The sequence below is a fragment of the Heteronotia binoei genome, chromosome 12 (assembly GCF_032191835.1).
Source record: "Heteronotia binoei isolate CCM8104 ecotype False Entrance Well chromosome 12, APGP_CSIRO_Hbin_v1, whole genome shotgun sequence".
In the NCBI taxonomy this organism is placed as follows: domain Eukaryota; kingdom Metazoa; phylum Chordata; class Lepidosauria; order Squamata; family Gekkonidae; genus Heteronotia; species Heteronotia binoei.
Window position 1 is genome coordinate 78,126,789 of NC_083234.1, and position 21,187 is coordinate 78,147,975.

A 21,187-nucleotide genomic window follows, 5' to 3' on the forward strand; every position below is an offset into this window, starting at 1 on the left:
TTGGAGGTAACTTCATAGCCCGTTAGTCTCTGCAATTCTTGTTGCTTATTTATTTGCATATTTTTACATAGAAGTTTTGATTTTTCTTTTTTAATACAAAGTCCTGCCAACTCCCCATATTCTTGTATTTTGGCTAACAACAAAGGTGTGACTTGTATGGGGTTTTCATTTATAAACATTATATCATCTGCAAATGCTCTGTATTTGTAAGTAAATCCTTTTACTTTTAATCCTTCTATTTCTTTATCTTCTTGAATTTGCATCAGTAATATTTCAAGAGTCATTATAAACAACAGTGGGGAAAGTGGACAACTTTGTCTTGTACCTTTACTAATTATCAAGTCTTCTGTAAGATCAGCATTTATACATAGCCTTGCACGTTGTTCAGTATATATTGCTTTTATCATTCTTATAAAGCTTTCTCCCAGCTCCATTTTCTCCATTACTGCAAACATAAAATCCCAATTTAAATTGTCAAATGCTTTCTCTGCGTCCGCAAAGAATAATGCTACTTCCTTTTCTGGATGTCTTTCATAATATTCTACAATATTTACAATAGTTCTAATATTGTCTCTTATTTGCCTTTTGGGAAGAAACCCCGCTTGATCTTCCTTTATAAAATTTATCAAATATTGTTTAAAGCGTTCTGCCAAGATTCTTGTATATATTTTATAGTCATTTAATAATGAAATTGGTCTATAACTTTTAATGTTCATAACATCTCTATCTTCCTTTGAAATCAACGAAATAACAGCTTCCTTCCACATATTTGGTATTTTCCCTTTTGTTCTTATCATATTCATCAATTTCTGAAGTTTTGGGATTAACTCCTCTTTGAGGGTTTTAAAAAATTTAGCTGTATATCCATCTGGCCCAGGTGCTTTTCCATTTTTCATTGCATTAATTGCTGCTTCAATTTTTATTTTTTCAATTGGATCGTTCAAAACTTTTTGCATATTTTCTGCTAAGGGTGCTATTTTTATCTTTTGTAAGTACTCATCCATCTTTTCTTTCCTTATTTTAACACCTTTAAATAACTTGGCATAATACTTAAAGAATTCTCTTTTTGTTCCTTCTTGATCTACCACCTCTCTTCCATCCACCACAAATTTATTAATAATTTTACTTTCTCTCTTTTTCTTCAGTTGCCAGGCCAAATATTTTCTGGGTTTGTTTGCTCCCTTGAAAGATTTCTGCTGCAATCTTTTCAGATTCCATTCCAGTTATTTATTTAACAAATGTCTCATTTGCATTTGTAATATTGTAATCTCCCTTTTAATTTTCTTTTTCCCTGGCCTTTTTCTCAGTTCCCCTTCTTTTTTCTTTATTTCATTTTGAATGTCCAACATCTGTTTTTCTTTTGCCCTCTTATCTTTGTTATTCAATGTAATCAATATTCCTCCTCCTTTATAAGCATCCCAGACCATCTGAAATTCTATATCCTCTTTATCGTTTATTTGGAAGAAAGCTTTAATTTCATTTTCTAGAGATGTCACTATTTCTTTATTCTGTAGTAAATGTTCATTCAATCTCCATCTTCTCAACTTCTTAGACAATTTTGTAATCCACATTATTGGGTTACGGTCAGCCCCAATTTTAGGTAAAATCTCTATTTTCTTTGTTAAGAAAATAGCCTAAGTCTTTAGTGCCTCACAACATGTCAATTCTGGAAAAAGTTTTATGTCTTGCTGAAAAAAAGGTATAGTCCCGCACTTCAGGATTAAATTTCCTCCATATATCCTCCAAATTTTCTTGTTTGACCAATTCAAAAAAAGACTTTGGCAATTTTCCTTCCTTATTATTTTTTTTACCCCCAGACCTATCCAGTGTGTTCTTAATTGTTCCATTAAAGTCCCCCATTATCAAAACTTGGTCATAAGTCAGTTCATCAAAGTGTTGTATAATGTCTTTAAAAAAAGCATCCTTTGCACCATTTGGTGCATACAGTCCCAATGTTTTTTTTGCATTTAATATTATTCCTACCACTACAAATCTTCCATCTTTATCTTTAAACACTAATTTCGGCTCCAATTCTTGTTTAATATAGAAAATCACTCCCCTTTTCTTCTGTTCAGCCAATGAATAAAATTCTAGTCCCAGTTGTTTATTCCATAAACATTTGTAATCCTTTTGTTTGATATGTACTTCTTGTAAACAAACTATATTACAATTTTGCTTTTTAATCCAATGAAACGTTTCCTTTCTTTTTTGTGGTGAATTTAGTCCATTTACATTCCAAGATAATAATTTGTAATCCATCATGGTGCAAATTCTTTATGTTCTTCATAAAACCTACGCAGTTCCTGGGTGCTTGTAATTCTAATCCTTTTTCCTTGTAGCTCAAAGCTCAGACCTTCAGGTATTATCCATCTATACCTCATTTCATTGTCACGTAGTTTTTCTGTCAATTTTTTGTATGCTTTTCTGTCATTTATCACTTGTCTTGGCAATTCTTTCATGATTCTTACTCTGCTGCCTCCCACTATCAATGTCTTTTCAAATTTTTTATTCAAGATTTTCCCCACCATTTCTTTTGTCATATTTTATAACCACATCTCTTGGTAGATTATTTTTCTTGGCATATAGTGAGTTCACTTTATACATATAGTCATACATGCTAGTTCCTTCAGGATCTTCCTCCAAAAATTCTGCAGTTATTCTTATTATATATCCTTTCTAATCAGTCTCTTCATTCTCAGGTACTCCTCTCAGACGTATCTGGGTTGCCATCAGTTTGCAGTCATGAATTGCCACCTTTTCTTGCATTTTTAGTAAGGTGGAATCATGTACTTTCACTCTCTCTTCCACCTCTTGCACTTTCTTTGATGTTACCACAGTCTCATTTCTGAGATCTTCTATATCTTTCTTTAGCTCTTCAATGTCTTTTCTAATTTCTTTTTTAGAAGCAGTTATCATGTCTCTCACCCCTTTCATCATCCTGGCTTCCATTGCTTCTAATTGCTCTTGCATTTTCTCCATTGAGGAAGTCCTTGCACTGGTTAATTTATGCTCTGACATTTAAAAAAACACCAAAAATTTTGACCTCTCCAAATTAAATTTAAACTATCAGGCTTGATAGAGTAAGGCTTGCCCTTTTCCATAACCCTAATTTCGCCATCCTCTGAGCCTCCTGGGCTCAGATATTAATTTTTAAAATTTTTATTTTTTCCAAAATGGCGGTCGCGACTTTCTACTTCCCTTTAAAAATGTTTTCCTTCAAAAGGCTTCTAAAATAATTATCAGCGATAATGTCCAATAGTATTTACCTTATAATTGTCACCTCTGTCAGCTTCACCAATTTTTAATGTCCCGAACACTTTAAAAACTTTGTTTAAATGTTGACCTTCTAGTAATGGCCGCCGATGTTTTTCTATGATATTATAGTCCTAGAGTAGGCTAGCTGCTTCAATGATTTCGCTTTTCCATCTGACACTTCCTGCTTTTCTTGCCACCAAATCCCGTTTTCACTGGTAAAAAGATCTCGCGATGTTTGATGTATTTCCTGTGTTGACTGTGAGAGCTGCAAATCTGTGATGATGGGGCTTTTTCACCAAAACCGCAAGTAGACAAAACAATAAATTCCTTTCCACTTTTTAGCACTGTCCTTTAAATTTAAATTCAAATTTCGCCCCTTCTCCCCTTCTTCTTCCAAGCTTTCTGAATCTCTATTTCCCACCTTCTGATTTTATTTTGTTTAACTTTAAATAGTCTTGGAATGAAGATAGTCATCAGTACCTTTTTCTGCAGTTATCCAGATCCAACACCGGTCTTGTATAGCTTTAGATGTTTAGCAGTCTCAAAGAAGGTTAGGATCCTGTCGAGCTTATGTCGAATAAATGACTCTGGAAACTTCTGCAGATGATGAATATGCAACTTGTCTTTGGAGACCCCTCAAAGCCTCAAAGAAGCCCCCCCCCCGGACCCCCTTTTAGCCAAGGTAAATCTCCTCAGAGTTTCCTGTGCATATCTTGGACTGATCTCTGACTGAGAAAAGTAGGCAGTAGGCATTGAATTGCCCTCCACTAACCCGAACAGAAGGCCCAGCCTGCTCCCCTTCTGAGAAGCAATTCAGCTCGGCATTTTCCAACCCCGGAAGTCCAGAGCATTGTTGGCTGTATCTTTATCCCTCCCTCTCATCTATCTATCTATCTATCTATCTATCTATCTATCTATCTATCTATCTATCTATCTATCTATCTATCTATCTATCTATCTATCTATCTGTCTGTCTGTCTGTCTGTCTGTCTGTCTGTCTGTCTGTCTGTCTGTCTGTCTGTCTGTCTGTCTGTCTGTCTGTCTGTGCCAAAACTTTGCTTCCTAAGTAGTTCAAAGGAATTTGAATAAAATATCAGCAACCAACTTCAAGACAAAATCGTGAACTCATGAAGTTTCCTTGTATCGAATCAGCCCCTTGGTTCACCAAAGTCAGTCTCACTTACTCCGAATGGCAGCAGCTTCTGTGGGGTCTCAGGCAGAGATCCTTCACATCACCTACTGCCAGATCTTTTAACTGGAGGTGCTGGGGATTGAACCTGGGAAATTCTGCATGCCAAGCAGAGGCTCTTCCACTGAGCCATGACTCATTCCCCTGGTGGGTGCTTTCCTGTTGCTATTCTGCTGGCTGCTGGTGGGGGGTGGGGATGGCAGGATGGAATGGGGATCAGCAGCATCTTGACATGCTGACATCACTTCCTTTGTGCCTGAAAGTGACATCAGCATGTTGCTGGCAATGTTGCTGAAGAGGGTCTCTGCCACTAGTAAGCCCCCCCACTGGTTGCCAAGGCCTGCCCCTTCCAGCTGCCATTCTGGCTGGACTGAGGAATTCTCTCCTTTACCATTCAATTTGACCTCCAGGTTCAAGCCACTGTTAAAAGCCATTTCCTGTGAGTCCCTTCACCCAGATGCCAAGAGACAAGATTTCGTTGTCTATCAGTCAGGATCGAGAAAGTGTGCAAGTTCTCCTGTCTGTTTTATTATCTCTTGATGAAGAGGCGATTTAATTAAGCATTTTAGGAGTTGTCATCAGCAATGAGTGACGGTTCATTGAGGAAAGGGCTGGGTTCTCTCCTCTTCTCTGTTCTCTTGCATCACTTGCATTTTAAGCTTGGCTTGCAGAAGTTGCTTAGATGGGCAATTCTCTCGGGAGCATCTAGGCCTTAATGCCTTTTTCTTTTTCTCATGTGCTTCAGACTTCTGGTTTTTTAAGGAAAGAATCTCAAGAAGACGCAGCAGCATCAGTTTGCATTTAAAGGCTGGTTGTTTTTGTCTGAGGTGCCATTTGGCAGCATGCAGCTGATTCACAAAGGAGACCCAGCACACCAGCGGCTGCTGGAATTTTGCCTTAAGGCAAATTCTGATCAAATGTGGAGGTTTTTCCTTGGGGTCAAAGATCTGAGGAATTTCCATGGATGCCAAAAGAACTTTGCTAGGGTTAGTGAAATTTCTCTCTGGGGATTCCTCGCTTTCGTATGTACAGTTGTTAGGTTAGATCCAGTCAGCTTTTTTTCTGTCCAAAAGGGTAGGAAGGGTTTCCATTTGACCACTGGAAGCAGCTATGCTGGGGATTATGTGATCTGCTTGAATAGCATTTGTGAAGAGAAGGGACTGTAGGAAGAGGGCTACTTAGGTGAGATCATGTGAGAATATCTGGCAGGATCCAACCAGATCCATGCTTGTCAATAAGGGTGAACAAGGAGGCCACATCACAAGAAGGCTTCACCCTGTTGTTGACCATCCAAAGGTATTGGTTGGCAACTGTGTGAGACAGGATGGCGGACTAGATGGACCAGTGGCCTGATCCAGCAGGACTTTTCTGATGTTCTCCTGATACCTACTCCATATTAATCATTCTGGACAATCTGTCTCACTCTGCTTCCTTGGAATCATGTCCCAGTCTTCATGTAACATCCCCCAGAACTGTAATAGACCAGGGTGGGTAGGCCTACCTAGCCAGTGCTCTCCGGTGAGCTTCCCAAATCCATCCCGATAAGCTTCCCATCCACGGAAAAAATTCACAGAGCCATCCTCACGCCGCTGGAAGACCTAGGAAGACACGTAACGGAGAGTTAATGCAAGAGATGGAGAGGGAAGTGCACAGCGCAGGGCTTCTCCAGGGCGAACCTCTGTCATTTGCACCCACCGGCGCTTCCTCCATTCATCGCAGCTGTGATCTCACTGGAAGAGCCACTTGATTAGATCTGAGTGCAAAATGCAAATTAAAAACCCTTCAAATTAGCTAATTACATCGAAGTGGCTGAGCACAGAGGATTCTGAAAAGGCTGCCTGTCATGATTAATAGGTGGCTGAGGCCGCAACTGGACCTTGCAATATAAATGTAGCTGCTGCTGAAAATGGCAACTGTGTGTTGGCTTCCCCTTCTTCTTCTGTAATTGGTATAATTTACCCAGGTCCAACATCTTGATGTTGCCCTGCTACATGGTAGCAGCTGGTGCTGGAGAGATGCATAATAGTGTGACATCAGAACAGGGGCAAGTTATGCTAGATATTACAAGGGCTTTTTTTGTAGCAGGAACTCCTTTGCATAAGAGACCACACACACCCCTGACGTAGCCAATCCTCCTGGAGCTTACAGTAAGCCCTGCACTAAGAGCCGTGTTTGGTGTAGAGAGCCAGTTTGGTGTAGTGGTGAAGTGTGTGGGCTCTAATCTGGGAGAACTGGGTCTGATTCCCCACTCCTCCACTTGCAGCTGCAGGAATGGCCTTGGGCCAGCCATAGCTCTCATAGGAGTTGTCCTTGAAAGGGCAGCTGCTGTGAGAGCTCTCTCAGTCCCACCCACCTCACAGGGTGTCTGTTGTGGGGGAGGAAGGGAAAGGAGATTGTGAGCCCCTCTGAGTCTCGGATTCAGAGAGAAGGGCAGGGTATAAATCTGAAGTCTTCTTCTTCTTCTTCTCTTGGAGGATTGACAATATCAGGGGTGTGTGGCCTAATATGCAAAGGAGTTCCTGCTACAAAAAAGCCCTGGATATTACACAGGGGGAACTAGATGCACCCCTTCTGTTTTCAGTGATAGCAGCACATATACACATCCAGCTCACTTGCAAGGAGAGGGTAGAGAAGTTTAATTAAAGAAATAATAGGCAGAAGTAAGCTACCGTATTTTTCGCTCCATAAGACGCACCCGACCTTAAGATGCACCTAGTTTTTAGAGCCGTTTGTGTGAATTTAGAGGCATTTGTGTGAATTTTTTGCAGTATTCGCTCCTTAAGACGCACACACTTTTCCCTCCACTTTTTTTTGGGGGGGGGAAGTGAGTCTTATAGTGCAAAAAATACAGTAGTTTTTTTTGCTGTCAAGTCACAGCCAATTTATGGCGCCCCCTGGTGGGGTTTTCAAGGTAAGAGGCATTCAGAGGTGGTTGGCCGCTGCCTTCTTCTGTGTACCAACCCTGGATTTCCCTGGTAGTCTCCCATCTTTATAGAAAGTGCAGGATAAAAACTGGGTAGGTAACAAGGAAAGCTGCTATTTCTTTGGGTCCCACAGGCCAGCAGTCATGGAGGTTCATGTGTGGGGGACACCCTACCTGAGAGCTTCCCATCAGATCTCCCCACACCTGCAGCCATTCTACACCTTCTCAAAAGGAACCAACCAAGGAACCACAAAGAATTCAGGAAACTGAAAAAAATCAAAATGAACCGAACCACTGATTTGGGCATCCCAGCAAGTCATGAAACGAAATGGACCACCATTTTCACGTTCCGTGCCCATTCCTAGCACATGCCAACATCTTTTCTGGCACCCACCCAGCATGTTTAGAAAGCGAGTGGAACAATTTGGGGCTCTTGCCTAGCAGGGCTTCTGATTGGCTACTGGAGATTTGATTGTCTCTGCAAAGTAAAATCATGTTTCGGCTGCACCTGCTACCTAGTTTTGGTTTTATTTTCTCTCACTCCACTTTCTCTTGTGCGTGTCAATCAGATTCCTCAGTGTGCTCCCTAGAACTCGTTTCTCAAGGACTTCGTGTGGAGCAGCAGCAGAACAGTTGAACAACACCCCCCCCCACCACCCCCAAAAGTCTTATCTGTGGCAGTGTGTGGTTCAAGGGTAGTTCTGCCAGCAGGACTGACCATTTCACCCTTATGCAAGACATCACTCAGTGATATAGTCCTGCCAAACAATGAACATGCAGGAGTGAATCTGCCTTCCATTTTGGGACCCTAAACTCATCATTAAAAAGAGAACATTAACAAGAGAGTTGTAGCAACCTGATTCTCTTGCGCTACTGAATCACCTTCCCCTCACTCCTTTTGTGTCTCAAATTAGTCTTGTAAAGTGCCTTTCTTGGCATTTTTCATGTTTGATTAAACCTTGCTCTATTGACAGGGATCAAGAAAAATGCTGCTGCTTTCTAGGTTTGAACACCTGCTGTTAATTAAGCATCTATCTCTTGGTTTAATTGCATTGAACTCAGCTAAGCCCACTTTCCCTGGAAAAGACCTAGAGAAAGCCTTGTCTTCCAAAACCTCTGAGGGCCCAAATTGGCAGGTTTTGTCTGGTTTGCTCCCTGAGCCCCTTTAAATAGTCTGTACAACCGTGCGTGTAAAGTGCTGTCCGGTCGCAGCTGGCTTGTGGTGATCCCTACAGTGTCTGGCACCCTAGGCAAGGTGAACTCCTGGCACCCCCCCCCCTCCCCGCATTGATCATGTCACCAAGTCACATGGGGGTGCCCAATTCAGTGCCCCCAGAAGGCTGGCACCCTGTCAAGACCCCAGCAGTTCAGTGATCAGAGACAGTCCTTGACAAGAATAGCTGTTTATTAACACATGAGAGGTCAGAGCAAGACATTCCTTGCGAAAACTGTTTGTGGTGGGCTTTTGCCCTTCTCTTATAGCCCTGGCTCATACTGTTACACATTCAAAGAAAAGTGGAAGCAAGCAGTGCCTCCCCTCAAGACTCTTTCCAGGCCCTTTGCAGGTGTGCACATAATCAGGCAAGAGCGATCTAGGTAACTCTTGAGACTAGGCAGAAAGGAATGTTGCAACTGTTACATAGAGATAGTAGCAAAACACAGCGAGAAAGCAAAAGCATCTCAAGATAATGGCAAGAGCATTCTTGACATGCCCTAGGAGATGGCCTAGTTTGCCTAGTGGTCTTTCAAGGCAAGAGATGTTCAAAGGAGCTTTGCCATTGCTTGCTTCTGCATAGCGACCCTGGATGTCCTTGGTGGTCTCCCATCCAAGTCCTCACCAGGACCAGCCTTTCGTAGCTTCCCAGATCTGATGAGATTGGGCTAGCCTGGGCCATCCAGGTCGGGGTGTCTGTACAAGCAGTGGCCCTTTAACGTTTTCTCCTGCTGGCCACAATCTTACAATGCCTGCTCTGAGTCTTGGTGACAGAAGGCAAGAACTGGGATGTGGTGGCTTTTACTGATTATTCCCATTATGTTGTCAGCACATGAAGCTGCCTTCTCTTTAGTCAGACCCTTGGTCTATTGCAGAGGTTCCCAAATTTATTTGGCCTAATGCCCCCTTTTCAGAAAAAAGAAATACTCAGCACCCCCCTGGAAATCTTCAGCTCCAACTAGCGCAATGGGAAAGTGCTGCCGTCCAGCCTTTTTCAACCCCAAAGCAGCAGATAACGGTAAAAGGGGGTGCTCTTCGGAGGCTTCCTTGGCAGATGCCCCAGCGCAGGCAACGTTTGCCCTGCAAAGCAAGGCAGTGGCGCAGCAGCGCTGCCTGGGGCTCTTGGCTTGCCTGCTGGCTGGTGCAATCGTGCCACATGGGAAGGGGGAGTAAGAGGCACCCAGCATTACCCCCTGGCAGGGTGGCAACCGCCTAGGGTGGCAACCCTGCCTACTCCCACATGCTCGTCCTACAGAAGACACTGATTAGAAATTCTGGACCCCTCCCAGAAACGTGATGTTTTGACACCTCCCACTCTCTTCTCCTTTTATGCTTCCACCGCCCACTTAGTTTTGTTCACCGTCCCCCAATTGCGCCCAAGGCTACTACAGACCCCCTGGATCGTCCCCGGGGGGCAATATCGTCCACTTTGGGAAACACTGGTCTATTGTATCGAATTGCATTGACCTCAGCTAAGCCCATTTTCCCTGGAAAAGGCCCAGAGAAAGCCTTGCCTGTTCTGCTCTGATAAGCAGCCGCTTTCCAAGGCTCAGAGGGAGGGGCAGAATCATAGAGCTGGAAGGGATCTCCAGGGTCATCTAGTCCAACACTTCACAAATGCCTCCCCCTAAGTTCACAGAATCAGCATTGCTGCCAGATGGCCATCTAGCCTCTAAACACTTCCAAAGAGAGAGCCCCCACCCCACCCCCGAGGAAGCTGGTTCCACTGAGGAACCACTCCGTCAGGAAGTTCTTCCTAATGTTGAGCCAGAAACTCTTAATTTAATTTCAATCCATTGGTTGTGGTCCAATATTCTGAGAAACAGAAAATAATTCTGCACCCTCCTCTAGATGACAGCCCTTCAAGTACTTGAAGATGGTTATGGTATCACCTCTCAGTCATCTCTCCAGGGTAAATACACCCAGCTCCTTCAGCCTTTCCTCAAAGGACTTGGTCTTTGGACCCCCCACCAGAAGGTGGCAGCTCAGTCTCCAGCATCTCCAGTTGAAAGGATGAGGCAGTAAGTGCTGTGAAGGCTCTCAGCCTTGGACAGCCACTGCCAGTATTAGTGGACAGTACTGACCCCAATGAACAGATGGTCTGGATCAATATAAGGCAGTCTCATGTGTTCATGTGTATAAAGGTCTCACTTCACCTCCTCCCTGACCCTTTTAGTCAGAGGTTGAACCCAGGTGTGCAAAGCTGCTGTTCTAGTATTCAGCCACAGCCCCTCCCAAGCCCAGCTGTTTTCCTTGTTGGTTGCTCCTGCTTCCTTCTCCCCTCCCATGGGAGCTGGTGGCCTGGCTTTCAACCGGTGATGAAAAATGCCACCAAGTCCCAGCCGATTTACAGGGACCCCCACGGGGTTTCCAAGGCAAGAGGCAAACAGAGGTGGCTTCCCATTGCCTGCCTCTGCCGAGCAACCTTGGACTTCCTTGGATGTCTCCCATCCAAGAACTGAGATGCTAACCAGAGCAGACCCTGCTTACCTTCCAAGACCTGATGAGTTTGAGCTAATGTGGGCTTCTCTCAACTATTTCTGGTCAAAGAAACATTACTCACAATCTCGCAAAACCCCCCCCCCCCATTTACTAAAGTGGAAGCCAAGAGCTTCTCAGAGCTGCGTAACTTTCCCACTGCCTCGCCAGCTGGGCTACAAAAGGGCACGGGGGCCGGAGGAGGAGATCTGGTTGCTGGACAGTCATGCCTTCATAGGGCTTCTGAATGAAAGACACCTTCTGGATTAAACAGAACACCCATCAGTTCAACGGCCAACTTCAGCTGTACTTCAAGGCACCCAGAATTTTCCAAGAAGACAAATCCTTATTTTATAAAGCTATGTAAAAGCAGCTCTTCCGTTCACTCTAAAAATGAAAGGGCATGGCGATTTAAGACTGGTAAACGGTGTTGCTGCCAGAATAAGAGTCTTGTAATCCCTTAGCGGCAGGCAACATTTTGGTGAGCCGGACTCCACTTTGGTAGCAGCATAGAATATCAAAAGCAACTTAAATATGCTCAAGAAATGGACTCAGTTTTGGGAGTTAAAGTCCTCCCAAGCACCAAGGAGCTAACTTTCAAGAGCAGGTTTAGCACAGGATCTACGAGAAGGGACTGGGATAGATTTGGTTTGAATTTCATTACAGCAGGGACTTTTTTGTGGCTACCCCATGATTCCAGGAGTCTTGCTTTGGAGATTTGCCAATGGACAAGCCTAAGTATTATTCCAAAGCATGGCAAAATATTTTCATCTGAGCTTGTTTTGACAGCTGGAAAGGTAGTTTGGACATTAGGTGTCTGTCTGTCTCTTTCTCTCAACTATTTACCGTCGCTTTTTTTTTTTAGCCGAAGCGCAACGGAATGCAGCTCTCCTTCAGATGGCCAGGGCTCCTGCCCTCTCAAAGCTGTTGTGGCAGCTTTCTGGAACCAGGTTCACCAGCCAGGCTTACGGGGCCGAGCTACACTGTGGCGCAGCTTCCTGGAGTCCAGTTTGCCAGCTGAGCTTGTGGAGCCAAGCCATGCTTTCCTGGAGCTCCTGCTGGGCTTTTGCTACAAAAACAAAACAAAACAAAAAAAGCCCTGTATCTATCAATCAAATCCATTGATTGTTGGGTTCATCCTTACTGGTTCTCCTGAACCTCTCAGTGGCTTTTGATACCATACGCCAGGGCACTGTGCTCCCCCCACTTTACAACCAAAGGGCCAAATTCTAAAAATTCAGAGTAAGAGATCAAAATAGAGCTAAAATAAAATCTGTTTGCATGACAGAACCTCTGCAACTGACCTTGACTGGTAATTGAGGAATTCATTAATAATTATTGTTGCCAACCTTCAGGAGGGGCCTGGAACTACAGCTGATCTCTAGACTGCAAAGATCAGTTCCTCTAGAGGAAACGGCAGCTTTGGAGGGTGGACTTGGCAGCTTCACATTCCTGCAGGATTCCCTCTTCTCCCCAAATGCGCCTTCCCTCAAATGTCCTGGAATTCCCCAAGCTGGAGTTGGCAATCCTATTATTAAGTCATAACATTTCTGCATCCCAAAGCTGGCTCTTGTGAGTCCTTTTGAGGAAATGATGCATGCAAGGTCTTGCAATAAATAAGAAATGGAACACCCACCCTGCACAACTTGTTAGTGCGCTGGAATAAATCTGTACCCCGTCTGAGCTTGGATGACTGGCAGCTGTTCACTTCTGTCATTTCCCGTTCTGTCAGGCCTCTCCAAGGAAGCCCCTCCACCCCACAAGCATCTTTGCCTGTCAGTCTCGCATCCCACCTACCCCTCCAAGATTCTTTAACTTGAAGACTGGATTTTCTTTTCTAAACGGACTGCATGGTTGGTTCTGTACTGAGCTACTTTGGCTTCGGGAGGCATAGGCTGCAAACTGCTGCCTTCCTGGGATGCATCTGGAGGGTTTGCGGTGGTTCTGATCCTTCCTGGAGCCCAGATGGTGGTTCCGGGAATGTGCCCCTCTGCCTCTCCATGGCTTTTGCCGTAAGATTCATCTCCCATGTTACTTAACATAACAAAGCTGCCGTGTCAGACATCTGAAATGAGCTGTCATCAATATGCAGGGGGCAGTCAGCTCTCTCGCTCTCTCCTTCCCATCTTTCGATCTGAATCTAACCATGCTGACTGCACAGCCCACAAATGTTCTTGTGCATATGTGCAGCAAAAATTGCTTTGCCAGAGCAGATCCAAGCTCCTGGAATTACAGCATTTGGTTTCTAAAAGTGGCCAGCCAGATACCTCCAGGAAACCTCCAAGCAAGGCATGAAGGCATCAGCCATCCCCTGCTATTTGACCCCCCAAGGCAGACTGCATCAGTCCAGGGAGGCTCCATTGAACTACTGTGACCAGCAGCCATGAATTTATGCAGGTTTTAAAACCAACTCAGCTAATGGCCATCAGCACCACTTGACGAAGTTAATTCCATAAATTAAGTGTGGGCAAATAAGTATTTTCTTCTGCAAGTCAATTCCACAGAGCAGCCAAGAATTATGAACAATGGAGGGAGGGGGGGAATCAGTTCCCTGCACTCTTTCTCGCCACCCCCCCCCCCGGTTTCCTCCCGTTTAGCTGCCCAAACATCTCCCCAAGCTCTTTGCACAGCTCTGGACGGTTCTTCCTGAACAGATCTGGGCAATTTCATGCTGCATAAACTCCCCGTGATTACATTATTGCAGTATCTGGATGTCAAGAGCTGCCTGGGATGCATATGCTCCAAATTCCGGTTGTGGTTCAGCGGCATCATTATGTTCAGGGGCACCGAGGAAGCCTCTTCCTCGCAATCTGAAAACCAAACAAGATGCAGTTCTTTGTGTTTAGAACACAGAATGACTCCCCAGCCAGACAGAAAAAAGAACTGCTGAGAAGCAAGGCAGGGAGACCCAGTCACCATAGACCCAGTCATGTGGTGCTGGAAGAGTCTCACGCAGGGCTTTTTTTGGGAGCAGGAACTCCTTTGCATATTAGGCCACACACTTCTGATGCAGCCTATTCTCCAAGAGCTTACAGTAGGCCCTGCACTAAGAGCCCTGTAAGCAGCCCCATGGTGCAGAGTGGTAAAACTGCAGTATTGCAGTCGGAGCCCTCTGCTCACGACCTGAGTTCAATCCCAGCGGAAGCTGGGTTCAGGTAGCTGGCTCAAGGTTGACTCAGCCTTCCGTCCTTCCGAGGTCGGTAAAATGAGTCGCCAGCTTGCTGGGGGGAAAGTGTAGAGGACTGGGGAAAGCCCACAACCCCCTCCCCCCGGTAAAAAGTCTGCCATGAAAATGTTGTGATGCGATGTCACCTCAGAGTTGGAAACAACTGGTGTTTGCACAGGGGACTGCCTTTGCCTTTTTAAGATCCAGAGGGATTGGCTACATGGAGGCTCAGGTGGCAGCCACTGTTAGATCTGCCTTTTTCCATCTTCGGCAAGCATGGCAGCTGGCCCCTTACCTGGACCGCAGCGACCTAGCGACGGTAATCCATGCTACGGTCACCTCAAGAATAGATCACTGTAATGCTCTCTACATGGGGCTACCCCTGACGCTAACCCGGAGACTACAACTAGTGCAGAACGCTGCGGCACGGCTGTTAATGGGGCTACCACGACGGGAGCACATTCGGCCAGTGCTGAGAGAGCTGCACTGGTTGCCTGTTGTGTTCCGAGTTCGCTTCAAGGTGTTGGTATTAACCTTTAAAGCCCTTTATGGTCAGGGACCTGCCTATCTACGGGACCGCCTTTCCCCATATATCCCCCAGAGAGCACTGCGATCAGGGACAAAAAATCTGCTGTCTGCCCCTGGCCCAAAAGAAGCCAGGCTATGCGCAACAAGATCTAGGGCCTTCTCGGTGGCAGCACCAGAACTCTGGAACACCCTCCCAGAAGCTATAAGGGCCCTGCGGGATTTGTCGGCGTTCTGCAGGGCCTGTAAGACCGAACTGTTTAGACAGGCTTTTCTGGTTGACTGAAAATGGGCTGCCACCGGACATCCTACAGAAGCTGGTGGTCATAGTCAGAACCGAATACCGCCAGACTGAATTGAGATAGCGTAATAGTTTTAAACTGATAAATGTATTATGGTTTTATATGTTTTATGGAATTGATTGTTTTTATGATACTGTAAGCCGCCCTGAGTCCGCTTGCGGAGAGGGCGGGATATAAATGCAAAGTAATAAATAAATAAATAAATAAACATCAGGGTTGTATGGCCTAATATGCAAAGGAGTTCCTGCTACAAAAAAAGCCCTGGTCTCATGCTTTGTTTTCCTAAGGTGCTTGTATTGGATATGAGTAGCCGAGGCCGGGGAAGAGGGTAGGACTTCGTTTGGGGGTCCAAGGCTGGGTTGCCGGCTCCAATTTGGGAAACTCCTAGAGATTTGGGGGTGAAGCCTGGGGAGGGGAGGGACTTCAGTGGAGTACAGTGCCCTAGAGACCACCCTTCAAAGCATCCATATTCTCCAGGGGGGCTGAAGATGAGCTATAATTCCAGGGGATCCCCAGGTCCCACCTGGAGGCTGGCATCCCTCATGGGCCTGCAGTTCTTCAAGGAAAGGGGAGGGGAAGGGGTGAGCTGACTGTGGTTCCAAAAATAGCAGTGGGGGTGGGGGGTGGGGAGGGCCGCAGTGGCTTCCTCCAGCTAGCATCTTCCCACTCCCGGCCTGGTCTGACATTCACCTTTGCCTAATGGATGGAAATATCTTTCCAGAAGCAACTGAGGAGAGAAGCAAAAACATTTTTAAAAGCCATCTTAGAATAAAGAAGACTCTGTTGTTGTCCCCCCCCCCCCCCGCAAGCCTGCCATTTCCTTGCTTCCTTCACAAGGGGGATTCAGTTGCCCTTTAACCCACACACCCATTCTGCGTCGAAAACCGACAGTCACAACTCTTCTGGGCCTGAACATGCCAAAGTGCCACCTCAGGTCCGGTTTGGCCCTTGATTTGGTGCTTGTGCAGCAAACTGAAATGTTAGGGAAGCCAGAAAAACTGGTGTTTTAAAAACAACAGGGATGCCTTTCAACAAAACAGTAGAAAAGAGAGTCCAGTAGCCCCTTCGGGTAGAAGTGGAGCTTTTGTGAGGCTCTGCTCACTTCTTTGGATGCCTTTGCTCTTTTCTGCTGCTGCAGACAGACCAACATGGCTCCGCATTTGGATCGATTTAAATGAAAGAGTGTTTTTTTTTAATCCTTTGCACAGAGCATGTCAAATACCTTCAGAACCGCAAATGGGCTCATGTGCCTGAGAAGTGCCTGTAGCTAATCTTAAACCTCTCCTTAATCTTAATCCTAATCTTTGGCTAATCTTAAACCTCTCTTTGCTGGCCTCCCTCACAGACATCTGTCCCCCTCCCTCCAGCTGCCTCCTGTGGTCAGGTGACCTTACGGTTGCCAAGTCCAATTCAAGAAATATCTGGGGACTTTGGGGGTGGAGCCAGGAGACTTTGGGGGTGGAGCCAGGAGACATTGGGGGCAGAGCCAGGAGCAAGGGTGTGACAAGCAAAACTGAACTCCAAGGGAGTTCTGGCCATCACATTTAAAGGGACAGCACACCTTTTTAAATGTCTTCCTTCCATAGGAAATAATGAAGGATAGGGGCACCTTCTTTTGGGCTCATAGAATTGGACCCCCTGGTCCAATCATTTTGAAACTTGGGGAGAGGCACTAGATACTATACTGAAAATTTGGTCCGTCTACCTCAAAAAACAGCTCCCCCAGAGCCCCCGAAACCTCCAGATCAATTCCCCATTATACCCTATGAGAATTGATCTCCACATAGGGAATAATGAAGTGCCCAGCAGACATTTCCTTCCCTCCACCCCGTTTCTGGTGACTCTGAAGTGAGGGATTGGCCTCTCTACTCAGGAGTTGCTGCCAACTTCTTCAAAGTAACACAGCCACCCCATCCCAAGAGGAAACCTTTTAATCAGAGACTGAAGCCTCCAGAGGTGGAAAGGCACATGGTGGCTGTGGGGGCGGGGCTTCCCCCTGGCCAGCTGACTGGGGGTGGGAAGGAGCCTGGGAAAGTGGAAGAACCCCCGCTGGGACCTGGGGATTGGCAAGCCTAGGTGACCTGCTTTGCTATGTCCAGCCCAATACATCCAATGAGGAGGCGAGCCAGCTTCCGGCTGCAGGGACAGCAGGCCTAGACAACTGGTGTCTCACCAAACCAAGCACAATCTCCCAAGGGTTGTGTCTGAACATGGTCCACCTCAGGTGTCTCACAGTATTGGCAAACCAGTTGTTTTTGCTATATGTGGGGGGTACAAAACTGGGGGGATTGAAAGAACATAGCATGCCATAAAACATTGCTAATTAGCAGGGGCCTTCGTAGAAAAGGAGGTGCCAGAGGTCATTAGCACAACTCATTTGCATATGCAACACACACTTAGCATCACTGGAAAAATTATATCAGCTCAGCAAGCATCTACCTTAAAATGCTTCTTGAATTATAATTGTCATAATGAAACCTTACACCCATCATACTTTTTAAATTACTTTCTCATATGTAGCCACAGTGGCACGAGGAAGATTTCCATCTGTCTGCTTTATATGTTTTGGTTATTTCCCCATTTTTTTGTGGGGGGAAATATGAGAACATTTGTCAAATCTTAAGAGTTCAGCAAGATTCTCACAGGGGGTTTGAACAAGGGAGCCCAGAACCAAGTGTGTTTTTTTTTTTGGGGGGGGAGGGGGGTTAAAAAAGAAAGAGCACAATAAAATGTAGAGGTTCTGGAGCTTCACTCCTGTGAGCTCCTGCCCAAAATGAGGCCTGCTGAATTCAGCTTGGGGAAGGGGGTCATACATCCTGCAGGCCCGCACTGCAAGGGGGACTGGTATGATGTCAAAGCTCAGTGCCTGCTGGGTGTGTGGGGGGGTTCTGCAATCACTGCTTGTAGGGAACACAGTGTATTAAAGAGACAGCTGCACATATTCAAACAATACCAAGATATTCCATTAGATGTGTCAGAATTGCTCCCTTTAAGGCATCTGCTGCTGCAAGGCTGGCATCAACACACCCAGAGAGGGGACAGCTACCGGGGCCAGGGCTCCTGGAGGGTCCCACGGCCACTGACCTCCATCCACACATCTCCCCTGACACCTGTATGCATGCCCTTCCCCGCCAGCTTGCTTTAATTCCTCCGCTGCCCAGGGCCATGTGGGCAGTGCTCGGTCAGTCGTGGGTCTTTCCTGGCGGCCCTTGCACAAGAACGTAAGAAAAGCCAGGCTGGATCAGCCCAATGGCCCATCCAGCCCAACACTCTGGCCGTTTTCGCACTAGCGTTTGCTCCGGCGTAGCGCCCCATTTACCTCCGGATCTTCTCTTGGATTTTGCACATGTTGCTCCGGCGCTGCGGTTTGCTCCGGTGCTTCAGGGGTTTTACGCCGGAGTATGTTTTTCAGCATGCTGCCGGAGTTTTTGAAAACCTCCGGATCCACTCCGGATCCACTCAGCGGAGTTTGCTGTGCGAAATCCATCCACGCCGGATCGACTGCTTTGTGGGCATCACCCTCTCCCTTTCCGTCCTCCCACCCCATCCACCCGCTTGGCCAATCATCAGCCGTTCGCGGCGCTTCCCCAAAGTGCCAGCACGGCCATTTTTTTTTTAAACTTCACAGTTTTGCGTAATAGCGATATTTCGAAATTAACAAATAGAAAAAAAAAACCCTCCTGGAATAGCCTCAATTGCCACTTCAATTGGTTTCGTTAGAATTTTTTATTATTATTATTGACTTTAGTTGCGTTATTTCGCTGTTGCGTTATCTCGATAATGTGAAAACGACCATTGTTGGGGGGGGGGAATCTAGTGCCGGTGCGGGCCAAAGCGTTCATGTGTGCGGCAGGAGGGACGTGCCGGGCCAGGTGGAGGGCAGCCTCATGCGCGAAGGCGCAGCTGTCGGAGGAGGAAGACGCGGCTCGTGAGCTGCGACGGGCCCGGGCGAGGCTCTTGCTGCCTGCCGCTCTTTGTGGCTCGCATGGCCACCCGGGTGCTGAGCATGAGCGCCCGCCTGGGGCCAGAGGAGCTCAAGCCAGTTCTGGGGGCCCGGGAGGCCGCGCTCTTCGGCGGCCCCGGGGAACTCAAGCCGCCGCCCGGAGCCGGGGGAGGAGAGCGCCTGGGAAGGATGTGAGTGGAGATTCGCTCGCTCCGATGAGCTGACTCGCCACTACAGGAAGCACACCGGAGCCAAGCCTTTCCAGTGTGCTGTGTGCAATCGCAGCTTCTCTCGATCTGACCACTTGGCCCTGCACATGAAGAGACATCAGAACTAAGGCCCCGGGACTTCCTCCTCCATTTTATCTGGGAGTGCTTGCATGCACACATGCCCAGTTGCTGGGTGAAGTTGGGACGTCAAGCATGCAGCACCTCTTTGTGCATCTGCATGTTTGCAGTTTCCCACCAACTAGCGATGTGCATGTGCGGAAGCGGGTTTCTATGAATGTATGGCTGTGTCTAGCGTTGCGCGGAGGGGGACAAACGATACTGTACGTTCCAGGAAGATTGTTTTCTAATAAAGTTGTGCGTTCATGTGTGTGTGTTTTAAAAAGGGAATGCCTCCCTCAGCTGTGCCACCAGGATTTCTGGACCTGCACAAAATCGGCATGTATAAAATTTGGGGGGGGGGGGGAATCTAGTGCTAGGATTCTCCACTGTGAATGCTTCTGTTAATACATAAAGGGCTGTGGAGGATTCTACAGCTGCAGCCAATCCATAAGCAGCAGCAGCACACGTGATGCGGTTTGTCCACGAAAAGAAGGGGAGGGAACAGCTGTGCCTGCTCGATGTTACGTTAGTACGTTAGTACGTCATAACGCAACCAGACTTGCGCTTAAAAAAAAAATGATTGACAGGGCATCGAACTCAAGTCGATGCCAGTGGGAAAACGATTTGAGCCGGGGCTTCAGGGAAGGTGACTCCGCAAAGAGTCACTAGTGTGAAAACGAGAAAAATGATCCGGACATAATTGCGCCGCGGAATAAGGGGAGCAAACGCTAAGTGCGAAAACGGCCTCTGTGTCACACAGTGGCCAAAAAACCCAGGCGTCCATCAGTGGGGCCAGGACACTAGAAGCCCTCCTAAGCCCCAAGAATACAGAGCATCCCTGCCCCAGCCATAAGAACATAAGAGAAGCCCTGTTGGATCAGGCCAGTGGCCCATCCAGCCCAACCCTCTGTGTCACACAGTGGCCAAAAAACCCAGGCGCCATCAGGAGGTCCATCAGTGGGGCCAGGACACTAGAAGCCCTCCTAAGCCCCAAGAATACAGAGCATCCCTGCCCCAGACATAAGAGAAGCCCTGTTGGATCAGGCCAATGGCCCATCCAGTCTAACACTCCATGTCACACAGTGGCCAAAAAACCCAGGTGCCATCAGGAGGTCCACCAGTGGGGCCAGGACACTAGAAGCCCTCCCACTGTCTCTCTGCCTCCAAGCACCAAGAATACAGAGCATCACTTGGCTCAGACAGAGTTCCAACAATATGCTATGGCTAATTGCAGCAGCACCCTTGGCTGCATCCGCTGGGTGTCCGGGTTCTCCAGGCAAGCGAGCAGGGAAAGAATGCGTGGGTGGGGTGTGTGTGTGTGGAAAGGGAGAAATGAGGGGGCACCTGGTAGTGGGCAGGTGGGGCCTGAGGACATTCTCTGCCCAGGGCTCCTCAAAATCCCACATCTGCCCTGCGCTGCTGTGTGGTGAACATGGAGAGACGCCACATGTCTTGACACTTGCTCGTGCTCTCCTCCTGATCCAGGCTGTATTTACCCTCTCGAATTAGAGCATTAATTTCTGTCTGCAGCACTGAGCTCTTGAGAAGCTGCTGCTAAGCCCCTTTGAAAGGGTGTTTGGTTGGAGAGGGCAGCTTGACAGCAGAAGGATGCTTGGCTGGACAGAGGCCCAAAGCTGATTGCCACAGAGGGCAGGGTCCATTCTTGGTACCCATAGCAGCCTGCCACGGAGGAGGGAGGAAGGAAGGAAGGCTGGGGAGGGGGGGGGGCAGGCTGATTAAGCAGCTCCTTCTTAATCTCCTTTGACCTCAGGCTGGAAAGTAGGCCAGTTGTCCACCGTGCTTTCAGTGAAGGGTTTGGAGGGGCTCAAGTGCATTAGCATAGACCCCTTTCACTCCCCCCCTC

General features: G+C 46.9%; 1 protein-coding gene across 1 annotated transcript in view; it reads right to left on the reverse strand.

Moving 5' to 3' along the window:
- FIBCD1 (fibrinogen C domain containing 1) overlaps positions 1-21,187 on the reverse strand; it is a 150,530-nt gene that overhangs the window by 12,595 nt on the left and 116,748 nt on the right. The window contains exon 5 of the mRNA XM_060250850.1: positions 5,946-6,042. Coding sequence (XP_060106833.1) covers positions 5,946-6,042 — 97 coding nt within the window. The remainder of the gene's footprint in view (positions 1-5,945; positions 6,043-21,187) is intronic.